We start from the raw sequence: 27,761 nt of genomic DNA on the forward strand, positions 1-27,761 counted from the left end.
AATGGCAAATCTGCTGTAACATTTCCAGTATTAATCATCTTAATTTTTGAAGAGGAATGCACCTGTGATTAATCCTATTAGCCTATTAGCCTATTTCCCCCTCTTTCTTGTCACAGTTTGAAATATTAGTCATTTATATAACAAGAATTTTAATTTAGTTCCAGAAAGTCTTTGGGGATAACAGTGAGTTTAAAAAAAATCCTAGGAGCACCAAATGACTTGCAACATAGGACACTGGTCTTCTATTTCATGGCTCTGTAAAAAAGAGTACCAGAGTGAAGCCATCTGAAATACCACATATAGCACAAATGTAATGGAAATCTTTTTTTTTTACAGGTGTTACAGGACTTCTGCCTGTGAGATGTGCAGTGCACCAAACTGTAAGATTGCATTTAAAAGAAACAGATTAGGAGAAGAATGTGAGATTAGATATGTAAATATTATCTATTTTAAATTCTAAAATATTAGCTTGCAAGAACATTGTGCTATACCTCTCAGGTGTTCTCTTTGATTCATACAAATTAGTTATACTTGTAATAAATTCTCAATAGTGGTGAAAAAGACTGTTCCTACACTTAGAAACTAGCTGGGAGGAGTGTTTCTGAAGATTTGAGTTTCCACATTAGTATCACATGCATGCACTCTTTGAACAGACATATTCACAGCACTCTTAAAACTTTAATGTGAACTTTAAAAACCGTACACAAATATATAAAAAATATATAATTTTCTGGCAAAGTGCAACACCCAGTGCTACAAGTTAGTATTTGGTATTGCTTGTCTCCTTTATCAGGTTTCATGCAATACTACAATGAAATTTGTGGACTTGGGGCACTTCTACCAAAAATTCACTTGGTATGCAGTAAATAGAATTCAGCTCAACAAACTAAAAATGTTTCAGTGATCCTTCCTGCATCTGATATTGGCTAGTAAAAATTTTATCATCTTGTGATCAAATAAGTTGAGGAATGAAATGTACTTTCTCTAATATTCATTAACCTAGAAAAGTTAGGAAGAAGCACACAATAAAGTCACATGCAAGTTTTATAACAGATAATGTTAAATTTAAGGTAACAATTCTTTACTATTTTGTTAATTAAAAAAAAAATCTTCATTTTCCACTAAGGGAAACTTATGCACATTTGATAAAAAATCTGCAGCTCTCAGGATCTTGTACAATCTTGCAGAATTTCAAGAAAATTAAAATGAAGTCAAAACAAGCAAGAAGCTATCAATATATATACACACACACACACTCCGGAAAATAAACTTATTCAAAAAATTTAAAAACAATGGATGTAAACTATTTTTCCTTCATTCTTATTTTAAGATTTTGGGGAAATTGCACCGTGTTACAGAAAAACAGAAATTAAACAATTTTTAATTTACCAGTTAATTCTGTTTAAGTATATTTAAAATCCCCCACCTCATCCTCACAAACTTCTGCCTTCTTTCCTTTCTTATCTTCTTTGTCCTCTTCATCCTCCTCATCCTCATCTGCCTGATCATCACTATCATCATCATCATCATCGTCGTCGTCACTGTCCCCACCCTTTCGTCTGCGTTTGCGGCCTGGTGTTGGTGTTTCCAAAGACTGCTGTTCCTCTCCTGCGTCACCAACTCCTGTAGCATCTCTTTTGCCAGTTTTTTTGGCATGAATGATTCTAAGCCTTTGAAAACATGACAAGGAGTGAAATTATGAAGCTTGTTTGTAGCATAAACATATCTTTCTTCCTGTGTGATTGGAAGTGAACCATACATTTTAGATTCAAATTATTTCTTCCGTTCCACAATGATACTGTATTACCTGTTTATCATCATTAACCAACAGGACAAAAAAATCAGACAGCAGAAAGCCCTTAAATTTATTCAGTCCTGCACAGAATCTGTTTCTCCCAGGAATACTGTATTGCATAACCATTTAAAGGAAATGCAACACAAGAGTGGTTTTGAGAAGTCAGGAAGGACAACTAGAAGAACTATTTCAATTTTTTAATCTTCTGTTTTATGCATTTAAGAGTATGATCATATAAAATATCTGCCCTATCCACCACCCACCACCCCTGCCAAAGAAAAATTCCTAAGTTGGAAGTATGAAATTACTTACATTTGCATAGGAACAGCACGGTTAAGAGTATTCTTTTTAAATTTCAGATTTTCATGTTTTTGTTGGTGGTGTGTTTGTTATTGTTTTTTTTTATTATTATTTATTTATTATTTCACTTCAGTACAGTCCTTTGATTCTTCCATTTTTGGATGCAGTTTCTCTTCTGAGAAACATTAGCTACCTAAACTACTAGATTACTCCATCAAACCCTCATTTTTCCTTTTATGAAAGAAAAAGGAAACTTACATACCAGTAATTATGGTTGTTGTAGACCTTCTTCTTCTATAAAAAGCCTATAAGACAAGATTCCACACAGCAAAAATTATAGTTCCACCTATCAGGAAGCTAGCAGGCAAACATGCTGAATCACAGGAGGTATAAATAGCCAGGCCTAACCAGTCACTTACAACGCAGACCAAAAATGCAACTGTCTTAGAAGAGATTCATAAACGTGTAGAAAAGACAAAGATTTTATAAGAGATGGTTGGAAGAAGGTAGGATGGGAAAAGTAGAATGGTAACGACAAACACAATTACCAGTACGTAATTTTTCCTTGTCGCACTTCTCTCTCTTCCCATCCTACAACACAATATTCCATACAGCAAGTGGTTACAAATACAATGAGTGTTGTAGAAGTACTGGCTTCTTAGCTGATGTACACTGACCAATGTATCAGCTTTCTAAAAAGCTGATAAAACCATGCCAGTACTCAACAGCACAGATTTTAATGAAGCTGTCACCGCTCAATTAATAGCAGTTTTTAAAGAGACTGTTAGCAAGAAATCATCAAGGGGATTGCTATTTGCCTTAGAAATGTTTTGGATTTGTTTTTAATGCAGTGGCCTATCCACTGCAGAATTTATAAAGTTTTACGATTTTATTTTGTAATCAGTAATGGAGTTTTAGCAACTTAGAATATTTTGGACAAAAAAATTGAAGCCTTCCAGTGACTTTGGAAGCAAGTACTATTTTTTCAGCTGTGGTGCAAAAAGCTTTAGTCTTACCAAATACCAATATTACTCAGGCTTCCACTGAATTATTTATTATTATTTTTTTAGAAAAAGATCTACTTTTACTGGGGTTAACTTCAGACTATCAAATTCTCTTCAACTAGACTGGAAATTCCTGCCTATAAACAGAAATGAGCTATCAAACAAAGCCATGTTGAATGCTGTGTGACAGAACAACCTTAGAGACAAATTAAATGAAGATAATCTGGGAAACAACTCAATAAAAAAGCTGGCAGATGAGTTCAGTGATCAACAAACACCCTCATTTATATACCTAAAAGAAATGAGAACAAGTGAAGAAGGCTACTTTCACTGAAAGCAAAAATAGAGATAAAATGCTGGAAAGCACCAAAGGAAGCCTGCATGACACTACAAATAAAGATGGAAATGAATCAGATGCCCTCCTTTTATAGCAGTACAAGCTCCCAAGGCAGCTGTCTGTACCCAAAGTAGCACAGAGAAAGAAATCAATGAGAACATAACTTCAAATAATGTTCAGATTTGTCAAGAGGTGGCACAATTTTCCACCTACTACCTACTAATATGGCTGAGAGAAGAAAACCTTCACTCAGAAAACTCTTTCATAACCAGCTCTCATGTACAGACTAAAAGGACTTCTGTAACCAATGAAGGAATTACTAAGTCCATTGGCCTAGAGAGAAGAACAGCTGACCCACCAAATACTCAATGTGACTTAAGCCGACGCTTTCCTAATTTTTTAGTGATCTAGTGTTTACTAGATCATGAAAAAAAAAATCCCCTTTTGAAAGCCTCCCACATATTTTGTGTACATGACATAAATATTAACAAATAGCAAGGAAAAAAAAAAAAAAACTGAACATCAAATTCTCTTAACACTGTTCATTTGGGGTCTCAAAAATTGAAAGTTTTCCAAATCAGAATTACCTCCTACCCAAATTCAAGGTGTAATTCCTACCTCTGTTCAACACTGCTTTTGGTTTACCGTTATCATTTACAACTGAGATGGTCTCACTGGAAAAAAAATAACTTATGTTAATTTTGTTAACTTTGTTAACTTTTGTTAACTTTGTTAAGTATGCCATAACACTGGCATGTTAAAAACAACATCGTTGTTGTAAAAAAAAACTTGTTAGGCAGTATTTCAAAGTTTTGTGAAAAAACAGGTATTATCTAATCCTTCAAGAAGCCACATTTCATTTTTATTGCCTTTTACATTGATCAAGCTGCAAAAGAGATATCAAGAAGACATGTAATGGAAAAGAAGACACCGAAGACATCGTACTGCTACAATTATCTAGTAGTAAAAACACCTGGCTCATCTCGTGGAGACAGTCTTCTGACAATAGCTGTGATACCAAATACAGATGACAAAGAGATGAATTGAACTGATGAGACAGATACCTTCACAAATATGGTGATTAGTATCAAGATTCACACCTAAATGTGAAGAGAAGGCAATAGATGTGACCTCTCACTGACCATCAGCCCTGTAGAAAGTGCAGTCTAGGCAGCTCAGAATTCAGTTTCTGACCATAAATAACCTAATTCTCAAGGAAATCTGTTCAATAGCCATAAGAAAAAACAACAAAAGTCTCTCTACCAGCTTTTCTCTTTTTGAAGCCTGAGATTCTAATGGGCTTTTTTGTTTTGTCTTACATCTTACCAACATAGCTTTTCAAATCTCCCCCGGCCCCCCCCCCCCCCACCCCGCACATCCAGTTGATAAAGTAATCTGAACAACAGTAGGAGCATAAGTAAAAACATCTTCTGACACAAGCAGAATCTCTTCTTGTCCCACTTGGATATACTTCAAGACAATCTGGACATCATGCTATGATGATTTACTCGACATATGCTCAAATCCAGTACCAGGCTGAGCTGAAATAAACTCGTTCCTCAGAATCCTTCATTCTATCACTACACACTTTCCACATATAGCTTTTGTTTTGTGGTTTGTGTGCATGTAAAAAGTGTACACGTATCTGTCAATCACATGGCAAGTATTCAAGAGACCAGATATTCCTAAAACTGTTTGGGACTGCGATATTAAAAACTAGCCTGACCTCTAAAATGGATGGGGAAAATAACATGCATAAGTATGAAGCTTAGAAGTTGAAGAAAGACCACACAGAAGGCTTAAATGAACAGGTTTCTTTTCAGAGAAGCCCCACAACAGTTGTAAGATTCTATGAAAATCACCAACTGACAGAAGAAGACAGCATTGTTTTTAACTGATCTATGAAATCTCTTCTTAAAAGCTTTTGAGAGTTCATCAGAAAAAAGTGAAAAATTCAAAGATTTTGAACCAAAGATGAGAGAGATGAGTCAAGTCCAGTGACTTCAAAGAAGCACAAGAAGAATGTCTCAGAGTACTCCCATGATACTTACACTTTAAAGTAGGAAAAGCACTATTGAAACCTCATATCCACACAGGAGAAGAAAACACAAGAAAAAGATAAATGATTGTAGAAAGGAAGAGCAGCTTAGGGCTGCAGGGTATTATGCCCACTATTTGAAGGGGAAGGAAAGAAAGATCGTGAGAGAAAAGGGAGGATCCTACATCTACAAGTACTTACAGTTTGATGGAGGGAGAGAAAGACTAAGGAGTCCCTTAGGCGACAAGAACAGGCAAGGGTCCCATTCCACTAACAAGTAATTGTCTACATCAGAACTTCAGCGACACTTTTTAAACTATATCCCCTAGAAGAAATACAGATGAAGACAGAAAAAGGTATTTGGACTCTCCTAAGGGATAAAATGTATTAACCCTATGCAGACTGGTATCTACAGTATTAGTAGAGAGTCATTTTTACTGGTCTTATTTTTTCCTCTACCTCCCTCTTGTCCTTCTTCTTTACTTCTTCCTTCTTCCTTCGCAGATACATTAAAGGGAAAAAAGGGAGAAACAAGATTAGAAACACGAGTACCTAATGCAAAGACTAAGAAAGGATTCACCATTCCTGTCAAGAGGTAAAGATGACCAAGAAAAAAGAAAGAGTCTGGCTATGCATTTTTACCCCCTGTGATTCATGAAATTTATGCCTTCTAGCTTCCTGGTAGTTGGAACCATTATGCTTGCTGTATGGAATTTTGTCTTGTAGGATGGGAGAACAGTAGGTATGATGCTGAACAGCCTTAAAGCATTCCAATTTTACCTTAAATGAAAATATTAAAATATCCCAATGTTTGCATGCTGCAGACGGTATCTAACTATAGGGAATGATGCAACATACACAAAATGGAAACGTTAATATTATGCAATATAAATACGCAAAATTTAATGGGTGACTGTTGTATGAAAACCATGTTTTCTTAAAATGCCTTTCAGAATGAACATTACTAAGTATGGTAGGTCCAAAATAAACTTTGATAATGTCGATCACAATTTGACTTGCTCATGTAACATTCCAATAAAAATATTTCACTTTTTTTTTTTTTTAACCAAATAACACAAAATGGACTTGACTTAGTTCCAGTTATGAGGGACACTAACACTCTGAATCTCATGCTTCTTTAGCGTATGGTAAAAGACTGGTGCTGGACCACTCTAAATTCACATCCATCTTCATTAGGTACCTCAGTCACTAACTTCTTGGAAAATCTGTAATTGCATCAGATAATTTTCTACTAAGAACCAATTGCCTATTTAGTAGTATATCTGAGCAAATGCAAAAAAGCAATACATGGTAACATTTAAGGAAATGAAACTTACTTCCGAAGTTTGCCTTCAACCATCCATTTATCTCTCCTTAAGTTCGACATATAATCAATGTTTTTGTCAATTTCACTGTCAAAGACAAAATAATCCAAAGTAGTCAAGGAAACACCATTAACTGTGAGCTTACATATCTTTTTTCCAACAGGCATTTATGCAGAGATTCAGATTCATTGTCTCAAAGAGCTACCTTGAAGAAATACAAAATAATTTTAAAGCTAGGAAGTTTCAATACTTGGAATGTCCATGCAGTGTACTACTGTACATGAATCATGCAGTCTTTATTTAGAATACAATGTAAGCTTTCAGAAGTATGTCATTCAAAATATTTGACACTTCTTTTCATAGTTCCCATTCAATGTGAAGCCTCCAGCTGTATGTACCACAAAGGATCTAGCCCTACACAGAATACAAGATTATCAGAAATACATCTATAGTATTCTCTCTAGGATCCATGTGATCTACAAACTAACATCTATTTTCCAAGACACTGAAGAACAAAAGTTTATTATTTTTACACATCTGTCTGAGAAACATCTTACCTGACCACACTTTTACTGCAAGCTAACTCATTGACAAGGAAAGCAAGAACTGCTGATTTCTGAGCTGGAGTATGTGCCTGAAAAGCCTTTGTCTTCAAGCTCTCTGTAAGCTCAGTTTGCCCACAATGAGACTCCATAAATATCTGCAGAATCTCAGATACATTATCTCGATTGATGCCAACATTCAGTAAGTGCTCCCCAAGAATAGTCTTAGCCTAAAAATAAAGATATTTCAATTAATCACATTTGAAATTTTTATTTTCACTGCAGACCATATTATTATTTATAAAACGGTGATGTGGTTTTGCTTTTTTTTTTTTAACCACAAGAACTTCAATCAGGATTTTTTTTTTAACTACTTAAATGTAAATCATGAATTAGAACAAATTAGAATGTCTTCACCCTCTAAGTTTTTAAGAATAGAGATAACACTAATATAAATGGCATAAGATAAATAAGAAAATGCATGTTCCAACTGGACTATTTTGTACACTATGAATAATGCATTCATAACTATAGTTTGTTTTTTTTTTACTATGGATTTTTTTTTTTTTTTAGTTTTTAGATTTATTTTTTGTTACCTTGTATCCTGTAACAAGTCCTGGATCACAAACAGCTGCAGAAACAAGCTTTACAAGCAAGTCTTGTACTTCTCCCATGCTGTCCCCTATGTTTAGCAAACCCTCTTGAAGAATACTCAGAGAAGGGACTTCTGTATTCACATCAAAGCCAAGAACTTTACCAAAGTTACGCAAGAACTGCACTACCATGAGACAATCTGAAAATGTGCTTCCAGCAAGAACAAGGCCTGGAATGCGAGGCAGCTCTGGCAAAGGCTGAAAAGTAATGAAAAATAATTAAAGATTCAGTAGTATATTTCAGAGGATGACTTTTTTTGATACTAGCTAGGGAAACTGGCTGATACGATCACATGACTTACAGTATATTAACAACAGAAGGTGAAGGCAATAGAAGAGCTGCCCCAGACCCCATCCATAAATCATTATTGTTTATAAACTCATCATTAACTTTTAACTTTTTCACTTAGTATTAATTAGTCTGTGGCCTCCTATAATTACTTTTTGGCCAGCAGAGGTTCTCAGGCTGTATTCTGAGCCAAAGTACCATAAAAGGTGGCATAAAAATACTTCAGGGACACAGAAAGGGAAAATTCTCTGGAATTCTCTGGAAAAGATGGGCCTTGAGCTTGAGATAAGTTCAGTCCTGAAGGACAAGAACTGAGAACACAGAAGCTTGGAAGAGTAACTTTTTTTAAAAAAAATAATGGTTTAGAAGAGTTGCACGTATGAGCAAAGCTCTATTTAGGGCCTATGCACTGAGAGAAAGTGCATGTTCCTGCTATAAAAGCAAATGAGACGATGGAATTTTTATTAAAGCAATCATGCAAATGGTTTTTGGGAAGCAATCTACTTTTAAACAACATGTTTTTAACTAAATATATCAATACCCACTTCAGTTTCTCATATACTGTATTTACGGATTGTAAATATAGTTATCTCATTATCTAGACCAAAACTTGAACGCTTGATGAGTAACTGCAAGAAGAAGTTATTGTCACAACAGCAGAAGACAGAGATGTGAGGCTGAAAATACATTTTATGTTATTACAATTACCTTCTGATCTGCTAAGCACATATCTTCATTAGGCTTCTTTAGCTCCTTTGCCATTTCCAATTCCAATCTTCGCTGTTCTAGTTTACGTTCTTTATTTAATCTTTTTTCATCACGTTTTTCTTGCTTTAACCGCTCTTTTTCCTTCAATAGATTTAAAAGGGCAGAAAATAAAACCCGTTTGCTATACTTACAGCGTAACAGTCTAAGAATTTGTAAAGTACTACTTATGTAATCTTAGTATTTACTACAGCAATTAAGGAACCTGCATTCAAGTAAAAGGAAGGTAGAAACTACACAAACAGAACAAAATCATTGAATAGCAAATCTAAGATCCACTTAGATTTCTCTTAGATTCCAATTTAGAATCTGTATACACTACTCTATTACATGGACATGTGAGTCAATATTTTTAATTTCACCAGTATTGTAGAGGTACAACACACTGAAATATTTTCAGACACAATGTGGAATGCGGAATCGATTATTTTTTCACAACAGCTGTTTTAAATTCCATCCAGCTGTGTAAAAACTAGATCTACTCCTTATTTAGAGCTGCTATGGAAAATGATCTTCATAATATTCAGCTCTTAGTAGCTTTATTTGCATAGTTATTAATATAATATGAAACATTATCTGGGCTATTACATTTTACACATTCACTTCTCAAGGATCAATTTCTCTATAGGACATTAAACTGAAAGACAGGTCAAGTAAAGTTGCAGTTGCACACGATATTTTCTCCCTTAAGTGACAAAATAAAAATCGTACTGAATATATGCATCTTTGTAATCATTTGGATGCTATGAATTATATGTTGCTTCCAAACAGCTGATTGGACAGCTCCTAGAACCTCTCCTGTTACAGTTAAGTGCACAAACCTCCTGATAAAGCCAACTGGTGATAAATGCATGTTTAAAAACCATTTGTTGTTCATTGATCCTCAGTTAATGACAGGGAAAATGCTCATATACTCATGGTAGCTTGCTACCCTGTTTGCATAGATGAAGTGATTTTACCATTGTTTGATATTGCTACCCTGAACTACACACAACTCCAGAATAAGTAAAACCCTCATACTGTTAGAGATGCATTCAAGCCTCAAATATATGATGTGTTATCTCCATACCACCAAATTCTTAGTCCTAAATTCTTCGGAAAACCTTCTATTACATACATTTCAAGTGAAATGTTTCATATGAGTAAAAAGTAAAAATTGGTTCTCCATGAATGAGCAAAAGCCAAACTGATTGCTTATCTATACAGTATAAAGAGAATCTGAATGAGAATTTTATTTTGCTCCATTTCACAGAAAGTCTTTAACTCTGCTATTTATTATTAGAACTAAAATAATTTTTATTACTAGTATCAATTAAAGGAGGCAGGTGGCAAAAAACAACCTAGAACAAAACGCAAAAAAATTTATCTTAGTATTAGATGAACACATTTTGATGGGTTTTGGATTAGGTTGTGCAGGTTCACACATAAATGGTCCAGGTCTTCTACAGATGACTGCAGAATGAACAAATGAAAATTTCAAAGATTCACTGGTTAATTACTTACTTCTGCTTTTTTACGTGCTTCCATGGCTTTCATAAGCATCATATGTTGTCTTCTCCTTTCTCGTTCCTATTGAAACAGATAGGGTTAGAACAAAACTAATCCACATGTTAATATCGATAAAAAAGCTGAGTACAAGTTTAGCATTAATAGACAAGTCACAGTAAATACTAAATATAGAACAAGAATGGCCAAGTCTGTGCATGTTTTAGTTCAGGTTTAGAAAGCAAATACAAGAACAATCAAAAGCAAAAAAGGTAAAGCAATGAATATGGAGACAGTGTAAAAAAAAAAAAAAAAAAAAAGAAGCATACAGATTTACTTATGGTCAGTTTTGATGCTCCTTCATAAGCTGGCAGAACAAAAAGCATAATGGTTGGCTGGAACAGGTCAGTTACCTTACATCTGCTATCAGGGAACTTGCAATTTACTTCTTCAATAGCCAATTCCATAGAAATTTTTAAACTGGTCATTTTGAACATTGCAAATATTAACATTTCTGTGATCGAGCAACAAACTAGTATGATGAATTTTCTCAACTCTAGATCAGTTTTAATCAAGCTAATGCTGGCGCAGCGCATATACATACGCACTGACACTTGAATTTACTGATGCCTGTCTTCCAGTAAGTTATGTCAATAACTACAAATGCATTAAAGGAGCTGTATTCTGGAGTGGTACGTATGTTTTTTTTTTTTTTTTTTTCCTGCCTTAAAAACTGTAGAGTAAGTCTTGGCTCCAGTAAAAGCAAAAGGTATTTTACCATCTAGTTCAATGAGAGTAGGATTACAGGCTAATGTTTCACTGTATAATTATAATGTTACGTATTTACACTGACTGAAAGCTCATTTGCTCAGTACTTTGCAGACTTGGGAGAGACACGATCCTAACTTCTAAAGCAGGTTATTTCAAATCATTTAAAAACTTCTAGATCCACTCCCAATGAATGCAACAGGGTTTAGAAAAAGTATCCATGTGATAACTTATTAATTTTTGCATTAATTAATCCGTGATCTTATACAGTTGTCCAATTTATGTTGGGACAGCAGCAACAAATATTTCTGTTTAAAAACTCATCTACAGATTGCCACGTTCAATTTACTTTTGAGATGTCTTTTTTTCCCTTAACAGACAAGACAAGCAGATGTATGCAATGCACTGTGCTGTAAAGCCATGCAGCAGTATGTAATATGACAGCAGCCAGTGCTACATTTTATGCATTGCTATGACAACCATATCACAACCAAATCACAATGCGGTGTTAGATGTACAAAAATAAACATACCCATACCATATCTAGTCTATGCCTCTCCAACTCCTGGTAGAAAGAGTTGGCACAACATTATGAAACAGAAATCACAAAGTCATAAAACCACTTTTAAATCCCCCAAAAGACCCCAATACCAAAGCAAAGCAACAAATCATAAGATGAAAGAAAAATTGTGCAGGAATCAAACCCAGGAACTTAAAAAGGGCGTATTTTGAAGATTTTTCCCCCACATTACTGAAGTAGTAGTTCACAATTGGCATTCTGCCTGCTTGGTCAACCGAATGTATACCAACCTGGTGTTTGAGAAGAACAGCTTGCTGCCTTCGCATCTCTTTTTCCTTAAGCAAAACAACAGAAATGTATCTTATCAAACTGTACTTGCTAAGATGAATATATTTGCTATACTAAAACAGCACATCTTAATTAAGTTTTCTTAGTTTTATTTCCCCATAAACCAACCACAGAACAGTAATAGTATATATGAAAGCAACTACTAAGTTGGGAGTTCAATGTTAAAATACACCAACACCACCAAAGCAGTAATAGAACTACTAATATAAACCACTTTTTTCCAGTGTCTGCAGAAGAGTTCCCTAGTCTTGTATACATCTAGCCTATACAAGAATATTAGTTCGGAAGCAAAGTATTTTAATAGTGTGCTTTAAAAAACATTGTGAATAATGCTATTGCAAAAGCATTTGAAGTTATGTAAACCAAGTGTCATGTAAGCAAAACTCCTGGTAATGGCACAAAAAATTAGTGTCTATGTCTATATATTCATGCATGCATGTATGAATGTTTCTGTGTTTCTATATGACACGTGTAAAAAGTTCTGTATGTTACACATCTACAAAACATATGCACTCAGATTTATTCACATGCCATACCTATTCAGTTGAATACTCTTCCAAAAAATTGCTCTTCTGCATCAACACATATTATGTATAACAACACACTTATTTTTCGAACTCATATAAACTAACCTTGATTCGCTTTTCAGCTTCCAATAATTTGGCATTTGCTGCTTCTTCCTTCTTTTTCTTTTTTGCCTGTGCATGCAAAATAGGTCACTCAACAGCAACATCACAACTTGAAAATAATCTGACTAGAAAATAAAGCTACACACCATAAAAAGCTGAAAATGATATCACATATTAAGTGTACATTCCAAGTAATCTCTTCCTCAATGTATGTCACATAGTCAATCCATTCACTGTGTCTTTATTTAAATTAAGCCAGAATAACAAGTCCTATGCAAAGTTGTTTCACTTCGAAATTATAAACAAAAATAAATATATAAATAAAATAACAAAACAATAAAATATAAATGGCAAAAAGATTAAAAAATTACAATTTCCATGATAGGAAACTTGAATACTAGTGATCTATCCTTGCTGCTACACCAGCAAAGTAGTACATTAGAACAGCACACTAGTATTGTATACTAGTTTATTATAGCTTATATACTCATAAAATTAGTATTTTGAAACTACTGAATTTCATACAAAGGACATACTGCTTTAGCATCCAAATATTGTAAAATTGTATTTGGAAATTTTTGAACTGGCTTCTTTAAGTCCATATTGTTAGAACTGCTGTATTTGGTAACATTCTTACTTCATGTGTGACTATTAAAGGACAAAATTCTCACAAATGCAAACACGAAAATAGTTGAGCCATTATGTCTACCTCTAAAATTTGTTGAGCTCGAAGCTCTTTCTCCATTCTGATTTGCTGGATACGCTTAATTTTCTCCTACAATGGGAAGACAGTTAATTCTGTTTCTTGAAAACAATATTAAGGAAAATTACTTCAGAAAAAAAAAAAAAAAGAGCAAGTTTATACACATATACCTTCCGTTATTGAGTCTCACAAGCATTACAGTCAATTGTTCCCTTACAGGAATGCATGTTTAGAATTTTTACTAGCATTACAAGATGCCTGATATATCCCTGAAAAACCAACATTCACAGTTATGCATAAGAGTGCATGTTTAGGAAGTCACAGTATTATTTTATTTCTTTAACAGTTTTAAGATTGCCAGATAATGACACTATAAGTAAACTAGCAGTGTTCAAATTCTAGCAGGCAATGATGGAGCTATTCAGGAATGAATGGAAATAGGAGTTTAAACACAAAAAAGGGCAGTGATTTGATGTAATCTCCCTGGAGAAGAGATACAGGGGTCTGTCAAACCATCATTTTCTGCCTTAGTTCTAGCAGCCTTTCAATTTTGGCAACATGCAAAATCTGAGTACTGTGAAACCCAAAGCACTTGATCTGTCAGTCAGTAACAGTCACCCACATGCAACCTGGTTAATGTATTCACAATTAAGTGGACTTTAGCATCTTTAGATTTTTAAAACATTCAGATAATTACTGATTAGTTTGGATGCCTTAATTACAAAAAATTTTAAAAAGGAACTGACCCTACCTACAGCCACAGACAATAGGACATTATTTCTTTTTGAAAGCTTTCATATTCCCAACATAAATAACACCTCACTATTTTGTTAAAATTCTGTTGTTAAAATAATGAAAAGCCTGATACCATAAGTAGCTTCATTTGGTAACGTTTATACAGGCACATTCTCACTTTTGGTAGAAGCATTTGCTGTAACAGTATTTGACAATACCTGTACATATAAAAACATAGTAATTCATTGGCATACTGAGATATAACTCTTCACGCACAATCTAAAACCACTGAGAGATAGCCAGAATCGTGAGGAAGCTAACTACACTACTCTGGTACGTACAGAAACAGATACATCACTATTTGCTTTCGCAGATCTAGTTAAAGGATGACCACATCACCACACTATAGTAGCAGTTTCTGAATTTCTTACCAATATTGTCAAGCAGCTACATGTACGCACAGCTTAAACCAACATAGACAAATCTGGGATGTCCTGACAACATGAACTGGCATGACAACAGAATTTACATATTTCATCAATATACACTGTGCTCTGTAGAACTAGATTTAAAACATTTACTCTGTAACAAGCAGACTTAATTTACTGAATAATTTAAAAACCAACACTCGATAATTCAAAACAAGAGCTTAATTAGGAATCACAAAGGTTACCTGCTGCTTCATTATCTTTATCTGCTCTTTTTGCTTTCTCTTCTCTTCAGCTGCCATAATAGCTATAAGAAAGGCAAAATAAATAAATAAATAAATCAGTGTCAGCAGAAAATGATGAAAAGCATATAACTTCACATCAACAGTTCTCAAACTAATCTTCCAGCAGGCACAAGCTTTCACAAGTCTGATACTTGCCTTGCTGTTTTTTTGCTTCTTTGGCAGCTCGAGCTTGTTCCTGCTTCTGGAGTTTTCTGAGTAGCTTTATTTGTGCTGCTTGTCTAGCTATTTCTGTTATAAAAAAGGAATTGAGTTCATAAAAACAGTGCTGTCCAACAATAAAGATATAGCTCACATTTCCAGATGTTTATTTGAGGTAAACAAATGAAGAAAACAGTCCATTTCTTGTGTGCGTTTATCTTGAAAACATTCAACTACCAACTGCTTTAGGGTACTTCCAATATATATATAAACACAGACACAAGCACAGATACGTATTTTTATGTATACATAATATGTATGTATCAGAAAAACTGTGGATAGCTTCTACATTAAGAAATGTTTTATTTTTGGAGGAGAAATGTCTCCTGAAGCGTGTGATAATATCCCACTAATAATGCTGCTTTGCTTAGAGCCAGATTTCTTCTTTCTTTTTAAAGAAGAATATATTTGTCTCAAAGTACCAGATCATCATTTCATTCAGAAAGCATGAAATTACTCTTTTCCTTATTTGTTACTTCAAATAATCACCTCATCCTTCTTGAACAATGTAGTAGAAGCAGACTCAGCTAGGACAGAGTATTCTTGAACCATGGCTATGTACAGACAGCTACCATTCTTTTGCTAATTAGTAACTTCCTGAATCATTCTAATATTACAAGTGAGAACAGTATGAAATTTGGGTGAACTGTGCATGGACCCAATGATGTAGGATGGATTTTTCTGGAGGCTAAATTCAGCTTGCCATTCAAAGTACTGAAGCCCAATACCTCCCTTACAGAATTCCTCAAAATAGTGCCAGCTTCATGTCCAATGACCAAGAGGCAGGCAGACATATGGAATGCCCATGTGTAGATCAGACAATGTTGTAGATAAGAGCAGTACAAATAGGTACACTACAACTAAGAAACCTTCAGGGCCAAGGGGAAACAATACATAAGAAGCAGCTAAACATGAACTGCAACAGAACCAGAAGCTAGAAATTTAACTTCTCCTCTATGACCTAAATGCTAACTATGATCTATGGAAAAGTCAACAGATGCAGAAGACTATGGAGTCTAAACTGGGATGATCCACGAGGAGGATGTAGTTAACGTGCAGCATGTCTTTGAAAAAAACAGTACAAAAAACAAACAAAAAAGGAGGTTAAAATCTACAAAAAACAGGCACAGCAAATCAGACCCACGTGCAATCCCATTCAACTTCTGTGTGCTTTATTAAGAAAAGATTTTGAGTACTTCTAAATCAAGGCAAGAAAAAAGAGGAAGAAGGGAAACTAGAATTCTTGGTATTGAATGATAATCTAGATGTAACAGACGTCTCAAAAACATGTTAGAATGTTCTTTAATAAGATATGGCATTGATGGGAATTACAGGAATATCAGTTGACCAGCCTTCTATGTAAAGTATAGTATTAAGACATATAACAAAAATATTAAAGGAAGAGACGCCTGTAATCCATTTGGTGGAACATTAAAAGAAGGTGTAAAAAGCAGCCTTCAAGTGTGTAGTCTTAAAGTGAACAACCTCGAAGCAGTTAAAGAACAAAAACCCTTTTCCTAAATAGGTAAACACTGTGCCACTTTTCAAAAGGAAAAAGGTAGTTCAATAAAAAAAAAGACACATGGCTCTTCAGCAAAGGAGGTTGTCATAAGAAAATGGTGAGCATGTAAAAACAATAATTTTGTTCAAATAAAAAGAGGAAAGCCTATGACATGAAAATTAAGGAGCATGTCAGAAGGGCTAGAAACAAATTTGAAGAGCTCCTTGCATAGGCTGCCTGAACAGACTGTGAAAGATCTTTAGACATATCAAAACAGGAAGCCAGAAATGCAATCAGGGGGACCTAAGGGTTAACAACTGTAAATTATAAAAGGGTAGGTTTAAATTAGACGTAAGGAATAAATTCTTTACTATGAGGGTGGTGAGGCACTCTGGGAGGTTGCCCAGAGAAGTTTTGGATGCCCCATCCCTGGAAGTGTTTAAGGCCAGGCTAGACAGTGCTCTGGGAGACGGGTTGGAACTTTAAGGACAGGCGGGTTGGAACTTTAAGGTCCTTTCCAACCCAAACCACTCTGTGATTCTATTATTCTATGAAGCAGGAAGAAAACATGGTGTAGCAAAGAATATTACTGAATTGTTTGTGCTAGTCTCTATGGCTGAAGATGTTGGGGATATTCCCCTACACAGTGTATTGTCTACAACAAACAGGTCAGAAGAGCTAGGTGAACTTGAGGTAAATATACATTAAGATGCTAACTGCACACCAGGATTGGACATAGTAAGCTGAGAAATCTAAAGGAACACTAACTTGGAACCAGAGAGGCATTGGTCTGGATGTTTATTGTATTAATAACAACCACTTTTCACCTGTTAAAAGGACTAGTGACTCCCATCAACAAAACAGGCTCTAGAGGAAGTCTTGTTAACATGCTCATCTGATCTTCCAATTTTCTATTTCTCTTGAGCTTCAGAGGCTTCACTGAGTACATTGTAAAACACCATCTGTTGAGACAGTCAGCGTGGCTTCTACAGAGGGAAGTTCTTCCCAGTTTCAGAATTTTACAAGCATGTCAGTAACAGGTTGATGAAGGGAATGTAATGGACAGAGCACATTTGGAATTTCAAAAAATCTTTGACAAGCTTCCAGGTCAAACATTTATTAATAAAACTAAGCAGTTACGTCACCAAAGAAAAGCTCCTTTACAGGCTGAAAGCTCATTAAATGGTTGCAGGCAAAAGGTAGGGATCATCAGTCACCTTTTGTCACAGAGAAAAGTTAGTGGAGGGTATCCTCAAGTACAAGAACCACCTTTATTTAATATCCCTCTTCATCAATGACCTGTAAAGGGTACAGAAAAGTTAATCCCCAAATATGCAGATGCACAAGCATTCTGGACAATCCAAGGCTGTGCTGACACCAAGGGACTATGGAAGAACCCTGCAAAGCAGTAGGTAAAGGCAGCAGAGAAGCTTCATCATAGAAGAATGTAAAGTAAAACATCTAGAAAAATACCAAAATCAGACACAAAAGAAGATAAAAGGGATGGAACGACTATGTTCTGAGAAAAGACTAAGAATACTTGGGCTCTTCAGTTTGGAGTGGACAAGATGAATGACAGAAAGAAACAAGGTTTGCAAAGTCACCAATATGGCAAAGGACACAAATTGGAGAACTGTTATTCTCCAAATCCCACAATCACAGAACTATGGAACACCATTAAAAACCCAAGATTTTTTTTTTGAAAATTAGAAAAACTTCTTTATCGGTACTTATCAGACTCCAAAAACTTCTTGTCACAGGAGGTTGTTCGAGCAAACATCAAGTTAAAAAGAGAGCTAAAAGGCTAATTCATGGGATACAGTTTCATAAACAGAAAACAAAAGATTCAAGAAAACTTGTATTAATGTAACACTTCAGCATGCCAGGGTGCATTTTTGAGGGAATAATTGGACCAAAAAGCAATCAGGCTCACATGCCTTCTCCCAACAGTATCTCCCATTGAAACTGCTAGAGAAAGAGCTCTGTGCTAGATGAATCCCTGAAATGAGATACTAAGGCATTTCTTATATTCTCAGAAGAGAAACCAAAAGAAGCAAGATAGATTTGAACATGTGACATCAAATACACATTCTGAATCTTATTATATATGGACCATATGCTTTTGTCTATTTTACTAAATGCTCTAAAATGCTGTGTGTGGTGGGAAAACAGATATGGGAGAGTATTCTCCCCCCCCACCCCACCCCCCCCGTATGGGGAAAAGGAAGATACTAAATGAAGCAAAACATCTTAGTGGTTAGTGACTGATACTTATCTTTTCCCACTAAGAAAATACTTCTTTGAATAATATCCTGTACCTCCACAATAAATATACAGCCTCTCAGCAAATGTTGTGGTGGTTCAGCAGTTGACACTTCATTTACAAATAGCTTCCCAATTCTCACACTGAGCAAAGCATGGCAGTGACCATAACGCTTGGGTAGAACAGCTGCAAAACACTTAAAAATACTTTGGGTGTCCTGAAAGTTGTTTTCTCTCTGTCCTTCTGTCTAAAGCATTATCATCGAATCTCTTAAATGTTTTCACATAGAACAACACTCTTTGCAGACACAAACAAAAAAGATGCAAAGAACTGCACCAAGGAAACATTCGACGCACTTGCAAGGAAAACTTGCAAAATACTAGATAGATACACCAAAATGTGTCTACAGTAAGAACATGAAAGAGCAGTTCTGAAGCCCAAGTTAAAACATCCCAACTCCTGGAGGTAAGAATTGTTCATTAGCTCCATTTGGAAAATATGATACAGTTATGGACTAAAGAATTGAAATTCAAAGGTCACATACCCGATGTTTATTTAAAATAAGGCCTTCATACCCTTGATATCTAGTAGTATCCCCTAACATTAAAGTGCTACTGTATACATTAGTACTGTGAACATGTGACAGTATTCAACATTATGGGTCTTAAAATCTTGTCACTATCAATGATTTCACAAGAAGAACATTTTCCCTGGAGCAGCCAAAAGCTTCATAGAAATGCTAACTTAGAATATTCCGAGTTGGAAGGGACCCATAAGGATCACTTCAATGGTTCTAAATTTCTGATGTGGTAGAAATAGCTCCAAAGCGTTATCTATCCAGATTGTTTGAATTTATATAGCATTGCCATTTTTTTGAAGCAACATTTTTTTTTTCCACTTTTATTAAGGCAAATTTATGTTTGCTTTTTTTAAAAAAAGAGAAATCTACAAATGTAATTCCAAAAGTAAGAACAAACATGCTGATTTCAGTAAAACAGATCAACTTATAAAAAAGTGAAACAAAAAAGGGCTTTTCTAGTTTCAGTTTTATATATTTTTTATTTTTAATAAATCACTGCTCTCTATAACTTAAATCATAACATTTTTCTCTGCCTAGTGAGACCAATTCTCTTTCATTCAGTCATAAATACATTGTAGAGGCTGAGGGAAAAAATGGTTTCTAAAGAGGGTGAAAAAACTAATCAGTTTCAATTTCTTGTTCTAATGTTGTTTGAGCTGCTATCAGGGACTACAGAGATCTGATCAGTTTTGCCAATTTAAAGGAATATCAACAGCAACAAAAATACTGTATGTCTGCTTTTTTAATCTATATAACCAAATATAAGTAAACTACAGAATAAGCTCTTATACATACACCTGTGCACACATGCTTCTTCCCTTGAATCATATATATATTTACTGATCTTGAAAGAGGAAAGGGCTTCAATAAAAACATTTGAGAAAGTTCCTAAGTAAGATGTACATGACTTCTCTCTAGAAAAACATTAATCCTCCATGTACATCATCAGTACATGTCCTTGTTTGTGAAAGCAGTAATATATTTCTTACCTTGAGCCTGTAGCTTTCTTAAAAGCTTTGCATCAGTGTTGTCTAAAAATTCAGCGCTACCAACATTCGGAGGTCGGCCTTTGCGTCGTCTCATTCTTGATTCCTCTCTCGAATGCTGTCTGTCCGGATTTGGTGGTCGTCCTCTACGCCCCTCCATAGCCCTGATACGGGGAATGACCTCCTCTTCCTTCAGAAGACACCACTGAATGCCCTTTTGATTGACACATTTCACAAACAGGTATTATAAACACAGATTTAAAAAAAGAAAAATAAGACATTTGAGAACATGAGCAGTGCATGTGGTTTATATATATATTTACTAAAAACCTGTATGTACACAGATATATACTCAAATGATATATGTATTTACACAACATAGAAGAGTTGTGATGGACTATTTGTGTAGTACGTTTCAATGATGCACAGAAGCTATTGACAGCTTATCACTACAAAGCATTTGTTAACTGTATTAATATGCAAGATATTGAAGTCTACTCAGTGATATACAGAGTTATTGCAAAGCAACCATGCCACTAATCTTTTCGTTTTAATGATTTCAGACAAAGCCACTTCATACTCAACACATTTTAAAGCAGAAACACAGATTTTTCCTTATCATGTAAACTAAAAAATAATTTTACTGCTTTCACAGAAACCAGTGCTAAATGTAAGTGAAAAGAAGTGTCAAGTTATGGGTCACTGTCTTCCAATTGTTAGTGTTTATAGTAACTGGCATACAGAAGCAGCAAATGCAGTGGTCTGTATTCTGCCTTTTGGGTGTTGTATATCTTAGTTTTGTAACAACTAAACTGAAAAGCCCCAGGGTCATTGCTCATTTTAATCTTGAAGTTTTGTTTAGTACAATTAAGTTCTTCACCACTCCCACAGAAGGGAATTAATTTCTGTGCCAACTTAAATCGAAAGAAATGAGAAGTTTGTAGCTTTTTACAATATATGTTAATTAAAAGCTAGAGAAACTATATTCTTTAAATAAACAAAGCAACACAGCAATGCACTGCAATTTCACTATTGTTACTATTTCTTAATGGAATCTCAAAAACAAATAATAAAATACTTTGTTAGAAATAGCGGTCATTTAACTGATGAGAAGTTTGCTATTTCTGTTTCTCTTTCTACTGAACAGAACAGTAGCTTAGCCAATCTGATCCTGAATAAAGCTATTTCAAAATTGTAACATCTTATACAATATTCACAATCGTTTGAAAACAATGGAAAAAAATGGAAGCTAAGAATCCTTTAGACTTCTCCATAATTTGCCTTATAAATGTTTGTAAAAGATTTTGAAAGTGCCTGTTAGATCAAGAATAAAAGTTGGCAACTTATAAAACCCATTAAATATATGTTCAAAATAAATATATATTTGCATTACAAGTGTACCATAAAATACAGTGTTTGCTTATTTTGTCATTTTATTATTAATTTTCTGCTCATTCCTCACAATTTATTAGAATGATTAATACAATGTGCATTTTATTTTTTTTTAAAAAAGACATTTAAGTAAACATTCAGATCCCAAGAAGCTATCAGTATCTGAAATTATACCTTTTTTCAAGTCTGTACGACTCCCAGTTAGGACCATCACAAGAGTACATCTCAGCTGCCAGACATTCCAAAGCACTACGGTATTATGTTCTTAAAATACAAGCTGTTCAGAATCACCACCATATCTCTCCATGTAGAATATATAATCGATAGGGACTTTTAAATCCAAAATTAATTACCTCTACAATTTAAACAGAAGTCCATTCGTTTTCTATCTGTTACCTATCTGTTATCTGTGTTATCTATCTGTTCAAGCATACATTGTCATTTCACTGTCTAGTACCTAACTTAAAAATGATTACAGGTTTAGTTTGTATTGTTGAACAAGGTAAGCTGGATTTGATACCACACTTACTTATATAACCCACCAACGTATGAAATAATCTCATAAATTTTAAGTGTCCGATAAATAAATAAATCAATCAAGGAACATGAGGAGAAGCAGCCATGGCTCAAGTGGTACCCTAAGTCCTGCAATGGACATTTCTCTTGGTCTCTACTTTATTTTCTATGGTCAATGATACTAATGATAACAAATGTGCAGAACTCTATCTACAGAAGTAAGACAGATCTCTACAAGGCTGTTAGTACCACAGAGATTATGGCTGCATATTACATTTGCCTAGTTCTCCCAGAAGAGATACTAGAGGCCATTATATGAAGCTCAAAGGAGAATGGTTTAATAAGGAGTAAGAGCTGGCATTTCAAGAAACGGGAATAAGACTACTTCACGTGTTGTCAAAAGACACTGTGGATATGGTAAGTTTCCCCAGGTTAAATACTACACAAGAACAGTCTAAAAATAGATCCACTGAGAGACACTGAATAGAAAAAACAAAATAGGTTCAAGACATCTCCATAGCTTAAAATACCTGGATACCGGGATAACTGGAGGGGTTATCCTACAGGTTTGCCACCCTAGGCATCCACTGATAGCTACTGCTAAAGACAAAACACAGCGACAAAAAGGACTCTTGTTCTGAATCAGTTTGGGTGTTCTTATAAATTTATATTGCACTTATAGAGGAACATAATAAATATGACAAACTGCCTATTCTTGGTTTTCAGTTATCTATTTTTTTTTATTAACAAAAACACTGCAAGTAGATGAGTATCACTCAAACACATAAATCTTTCTTTGATAAAATATGTGATACCGGGGGAGGGGCACATAGCATGGAGCACATGCAGGCACACACAATATTCTCTGCCTTCATATCACATTAGGGAAGGATAATTTTATACCGGCATAAATGCACATTTATTCACTGTAAAGAGTGTTGATTTCTGCCAGCCAAGAATCTGGTGATCATCTGTCCAACACCTTAAGTATGTTTCTGTCTTTCATGAACCATTTCAAAAGGCTGCCCCAGAAAGCTGCCATGTTGACCATCTAGCTGGTGTTTAGATTTGGTTTTAAATACAGTTTATTCTCTAAACAACTGCGGAATCTGATTGTTGCATTTAAGCTTGCAGTTACCACCAGCTTTTGTGAAGGGTTCACTATTAGTGTAGCTCAAATATCATGGAAGAACAAACCTTGTGATAAGAGAAGGCAAAAAGACGACCTTTCAACCAAAATTTTATTTCTTATTACCCATTTTTTAATGTGACAAAACAAATGCTACTTTGAACTCGCTTGATATTCTCTTAAGAAAATATACTTGAATAATCTACGTTCTCATAACTCTCACTACTGTGAAGTTTTCACTACAATCAAGTTAAGAACTTAAATAAAACTTGTATTTTACAATTTACAGTAATATTAGTCACGTACTACATTATACTTAGTATGTTATTTTATTAAAGCAGTTCTGGAGTTAGAACATACAAAAACAGAAAAACAAGAAATACAGTTTCCAAGTCTGCACATAAGTGCTCCTCCAGCTGCATGCACCAAGGGCTAGCACTCTACACCGAACTTGAACAACATCGTCAAACCAGTATGACAATGTCTGCAAAAATAGGCGTTAATTGACCATCTATATTTTGGGCCAAAACAGCTTTCAAAAATCTGACCCAGAATACATTTCTATCAAAAGAACAAACAACCGGATATTCTTTGAATTCTCTATATGCCAAAGGAGGAAAAAAAAAGGGGGGGGGGGGGGGGCATGTGCCCCAACATAGGAGATACAGTGGCTTCAACATAAGCTAAGCCTCACTGCACAACTATTAGAGGAACACTGAAGTGCTATTACAGTGAAATGTTGTGGTTTATTGTTGAAACTAAACAAAACAAGAATACAGTTTCTCTCCTTTAGGTATCTATGATCTGTTGCAATATTCTACTGTGCTCAGCAGATTTACACAGGCCTAGCTACTGTGACAGACAGAAGAGATGCTGGCCTCTGGAAAACGCAGCCTACAATATCCCTTCTGGCCTCAAGCCTGTAAACCAAAATGAAGAAAATCATGGGCACCTTAGAAAAAGCAGACATCATCATTAATTTCAGGTTAGATTTGTCAGACAAAGTGAAGAACAAAGCTTTCCAAATTAAAATATGGAACTCAGAATAGGAAAAACATTTTAAAGTTCAGTTTCAAGCAAAGGAAACAAATTACCTTACAAACATACACAGAAACTGCTTTTAAAGTTGGCCGTTCTACATAGCTTTTTTTTGCCTCTGATAAACATTTTAGACTTCTAAATATTTATTCACAGAATAAAAAAAAATAACAGACTAAGTAAATAATAGTAAGCTTAAGAACCAGCTTAAAAGTCGCAAACCTCATGCTTTATGAAGATACATTGCGTTTGTTCTGAACAGCATCATAGTAAGAAACTCTTGTGAAAGTCTCTAATGTACATACGTGTTATATGACACTAAAGAGATAAGAATTAAGATATCTTTAAGCACTTTTTTCCTTTCCTGTTCCTGAGTTCAGCTACCCTTCTAGGCAAGCATTCAGACTTGAAGAAAAAATAAATACTTCCCCACCTTTATGCAAAATCCTACGGGGAAAAATGTGCACGTCATGTTTACTATTACCCATCAGGCTAATCAAAAGTTTTCTCTAACTACATAATGACCCTACAAAGGTTATCAACTCTGTGTTACAACTAGTACATAGCAGGGGATTATCGAAGGATAAACCGCATTCTACAGGAACCTAACAACCTCACGACAATCCATACGTAAAACTAATCCTCCTCAGTCTTGTCTGATGTATATAAGGGACAGAAATAAACGTCTTATCTCCCTGTTCTGCATTCAGATCACTAGCAGGTTGATCAACATTAAAAAAAGTACAGTAGAAGGCTTATTCACATGCAGAGTGCTTAGAATTCTTGAGACATATTTAAGGTTTAACTAGAAGTGCATACTTCTAGTTGAGAAAAAATAGTTAGTCTAGAATACAGTCTCATATCAACTACATTGCTATCGTTCTCATTTCTCCAAAAATACACACATACCTTCTGACTTTCTTAATTAAAGATTTAGAGTGAAAGTTTCAAAAACAAGGATGCAAACGGAAAAAGTTAGGTTTTTTTTAATCCCCTACTTCAATTTCTTCTTAAGAACTAATTTAAAATACTTACTCAGTTACATGTGCTTACTTTTCTTAAATTTGTTTTTTAATTATTCTTTAAACATTATATCAGTTTAAAAATGCAGTGTAGCCATCAAATACATCAGCTTCTTAAGATTTAAATTCTTACACTGCTTCAAATAGAAATTGTTTCCAAGGAGAGGGGGAAAATGAGAGAACTATAAAAAAAAAAAAATCAGTGTTATCTTGCTGTTATCAGAGGACCTACAAAAAAAAGGGGGTTTGCACTACAAAAAGCCAATGTGAACTACTAGAAGACAATAAGTTTCTGACTATAAGACAATGGAGTCGTATAGCTCACCAAAACACCCTCTATATTTCAGACCACATGTGTATATATATATATATATACACACATATATATATATATTCTATATGTAACCGGTGTTGTAACTCAAATTCATTTTTGTTATGAAAATAACTGAGCACCAGATACATGTAAGAAAACTTCAAAACGTTTTTCACCATGTGGGGAGGAAAAGGACCCTGGGCGTCTCGGTAGACACCAAGTCAAACATGAGCCAATAATGTGCCCTTGCCACAAAGAAGGCTAACAGTATCCTGGGCTGCATTAGGCAAAGCACTGCCAAAAGGCCAAGGGAGGTGATCCTTCCCCTCTACTGAGCACTGGTGAGGCCATGTCTGCCCACTGCTGTATCCAGTTCTGGTCTCCCCAGTACAAGAGAGGCATGCATATACTTGAAGAGGGTAAAGCTAACGGCAACGTAGATGGAAGGACTGGAACATCTCTACTATGGGAGAAAGACTGAAATAGCTGGGAGTCTTCATCCTGGAACAGGGAAGGCTCAGGGGACATCCTACTGATACCTCTAAATACCAGAAGAGAGGCTTCAAAGAAGACTGAGACAGACTCTTTTCAGGGGTGCTCAGTGATAGGACCAGAGGCAGTGGACAGAGTGTAAAATAGATGACGCTCCATCTGAATGTCAGGAAAGACTTTTTTTTTTTTTTTACAGTGAGGGTGACTAAGCATTCTAACAGGTTGCCAAATGAAGTTGCGAATCTCTCTCCTTGGATATATTCAAGCGCTGTTTGGACATAAGTAGTTTGGACCAGGTGACCTCCCGGAGCTCCTTCCAGCTTAGGCATTCTGTGAGTCTATGATAGATACTCTTCCTGTTATTCATTAATCAAAGACAGTAAGACACACAGCTCAGTATTGCTCCAAAATACAGCCCTCCACCTACTACATGAATGCAGCATTCCTATCCATATTACTCCAACTGATAAGGACCCATGCCCTCTTCATCTCCCCATCACTACACACATCACTCTAAAACACGGCAGTATAAAGCCTCCAGGTCATGTAACTATATTTCCACTTTTGAGAAACTTTAAACGTTCCTCTAGAGCCTACTATTTCAGGGTCCACTTCTGCCAGATACGCTGCTCTGTTAAAGCAGTTGCACAGTCACAGCACAACTGCACTTATCTGAAGAACCCGTAGTATCAGGTTACTTGTGCCCCATGACAAAGAAACACTGGCACCATCAGAAGCAGGTAACCCCTGTATTTTTGGCTTGCTAAAGGCAATTCTTAAGTATAAGTAATTTAGTGAACAGATAATTTTATTTGTATCTTGTTCCATACATGAACATTATAAAAAACACTTTGGATGCGTGCTGTACATCTCAGAATATGACAAATATAAAATAAAAGAAGGGAAAGCTAAATGTGAATCAGTAATGAAAAACAATCAGAATAATCAAAATTGGAACATCAGGACTAGTCAAACTACTGGAATTGATTCTAGACATCAATAAAGATATGATTATCATGTATTGTTTGCAGATGAACAATTATAAAATATCTGTAAAAAGGGTGCACACTATGAAATACAGTTACACATACCGTACCTATCACGTACTAAGTTTGAGTTATCAGCTTGAGTGTAGCTCAACTGATTATGTTACAATCTACTCAGTCAAAAGCTGATACTTAGCATATAAATACATCTTAGCACATTGGAAATAGCTGTCCTGTTTCAGTCTCTTTTTACAATAAACTTTTTCCTTGCCTAATAAAGTCTAAGCACAACCTACCACAAACTATCCAAAAGTAGAAACTACAGTCAGATGTACAATAACTTAACGTTGCATATTGCCAGTCTTGCCTACAGGAA

General features: G+C 35.2%; 1 protein-coding gene across 14 annotated transcripts in view; it reads right to left on the reverse strand.

The window, feature by feature from the left end:
* Positions 1-27,761, reverse strand: part of BAZ2B (bromodomain adjacent to zinc finger domain 2B) — a 136,852-nt gene that overhangs the window by 15,334 nt on the left and 93,757 nt on the right. For 7 of the 14 annotated variants that reach the window (XM_035330930.1, XM_035330935.1, XM_035330937.1 and 4 more), the window contains 13 exons: positions 20,501-20,711; positions 15,105-15,197; positions 14,910-14,971; positions 13,508-13,573; positions 12,802-12,867; positions 12,112-12,156; positions 11,834-11,866; positions 10,552-10,617; positions 8,992-9,132; positions 7,938-8,192; positions 7,357-7,571; positions 6,812-6,886; positions 1,427-1,670 (listed from right to left, as the gene is read on the reverse strand). In XM_035330930.1, coding sequence (XP_035186821.1) covers positions 1,427-1,670; positions 6,812-6,886; positions 7,357-7,571; positions 7,938-8,192; positions 8,992-9,132; positions 10,552-10,617; positions 11,834-11,866; positions 12,112-12,156; positions 12,802-12,867; positions 13,508-13,573; positions 14,910-14,971; positions 15,105-15,197; positions 20,501-20,711 — 1,572 coding nt within the window. The remainder of the gene's footprint in view (positions 1-1,426; positions 1,671-6,811; positions 6,887-7,356; positions 7,572-7,937; positions 8,193-8,991; positions 9,133-10,551; positions 10,618-11,833; positions 11,867-12,111; positions 12,157-12,801; positions 12,868-13,507; positions 13,574-14,909; positions 14,972-15,104; positions 15,198-20,500; positions 20,712-27,761) is intronic. The other 7 variants (XM_035330941.1, XM_035330939.1, XM_035330934.1 and 4 more) reach the window with 2 other exon arrangements.

Source organism: Oxyura jamaicensis, chromosome 7 (assembly GCF_011077185.1).
Source record: "Oxyura jamaicensis isolate SHBP4307 breed ruddy duck chromosome 7, BPBGC_Ojam_1.0, whole genome shotgun sequence".
NCBI lineage: Eukaryota > Metazoa > Chordata > Aves > Anseriformes > Anatidae > Oxyura > Oxyura jamaicensis.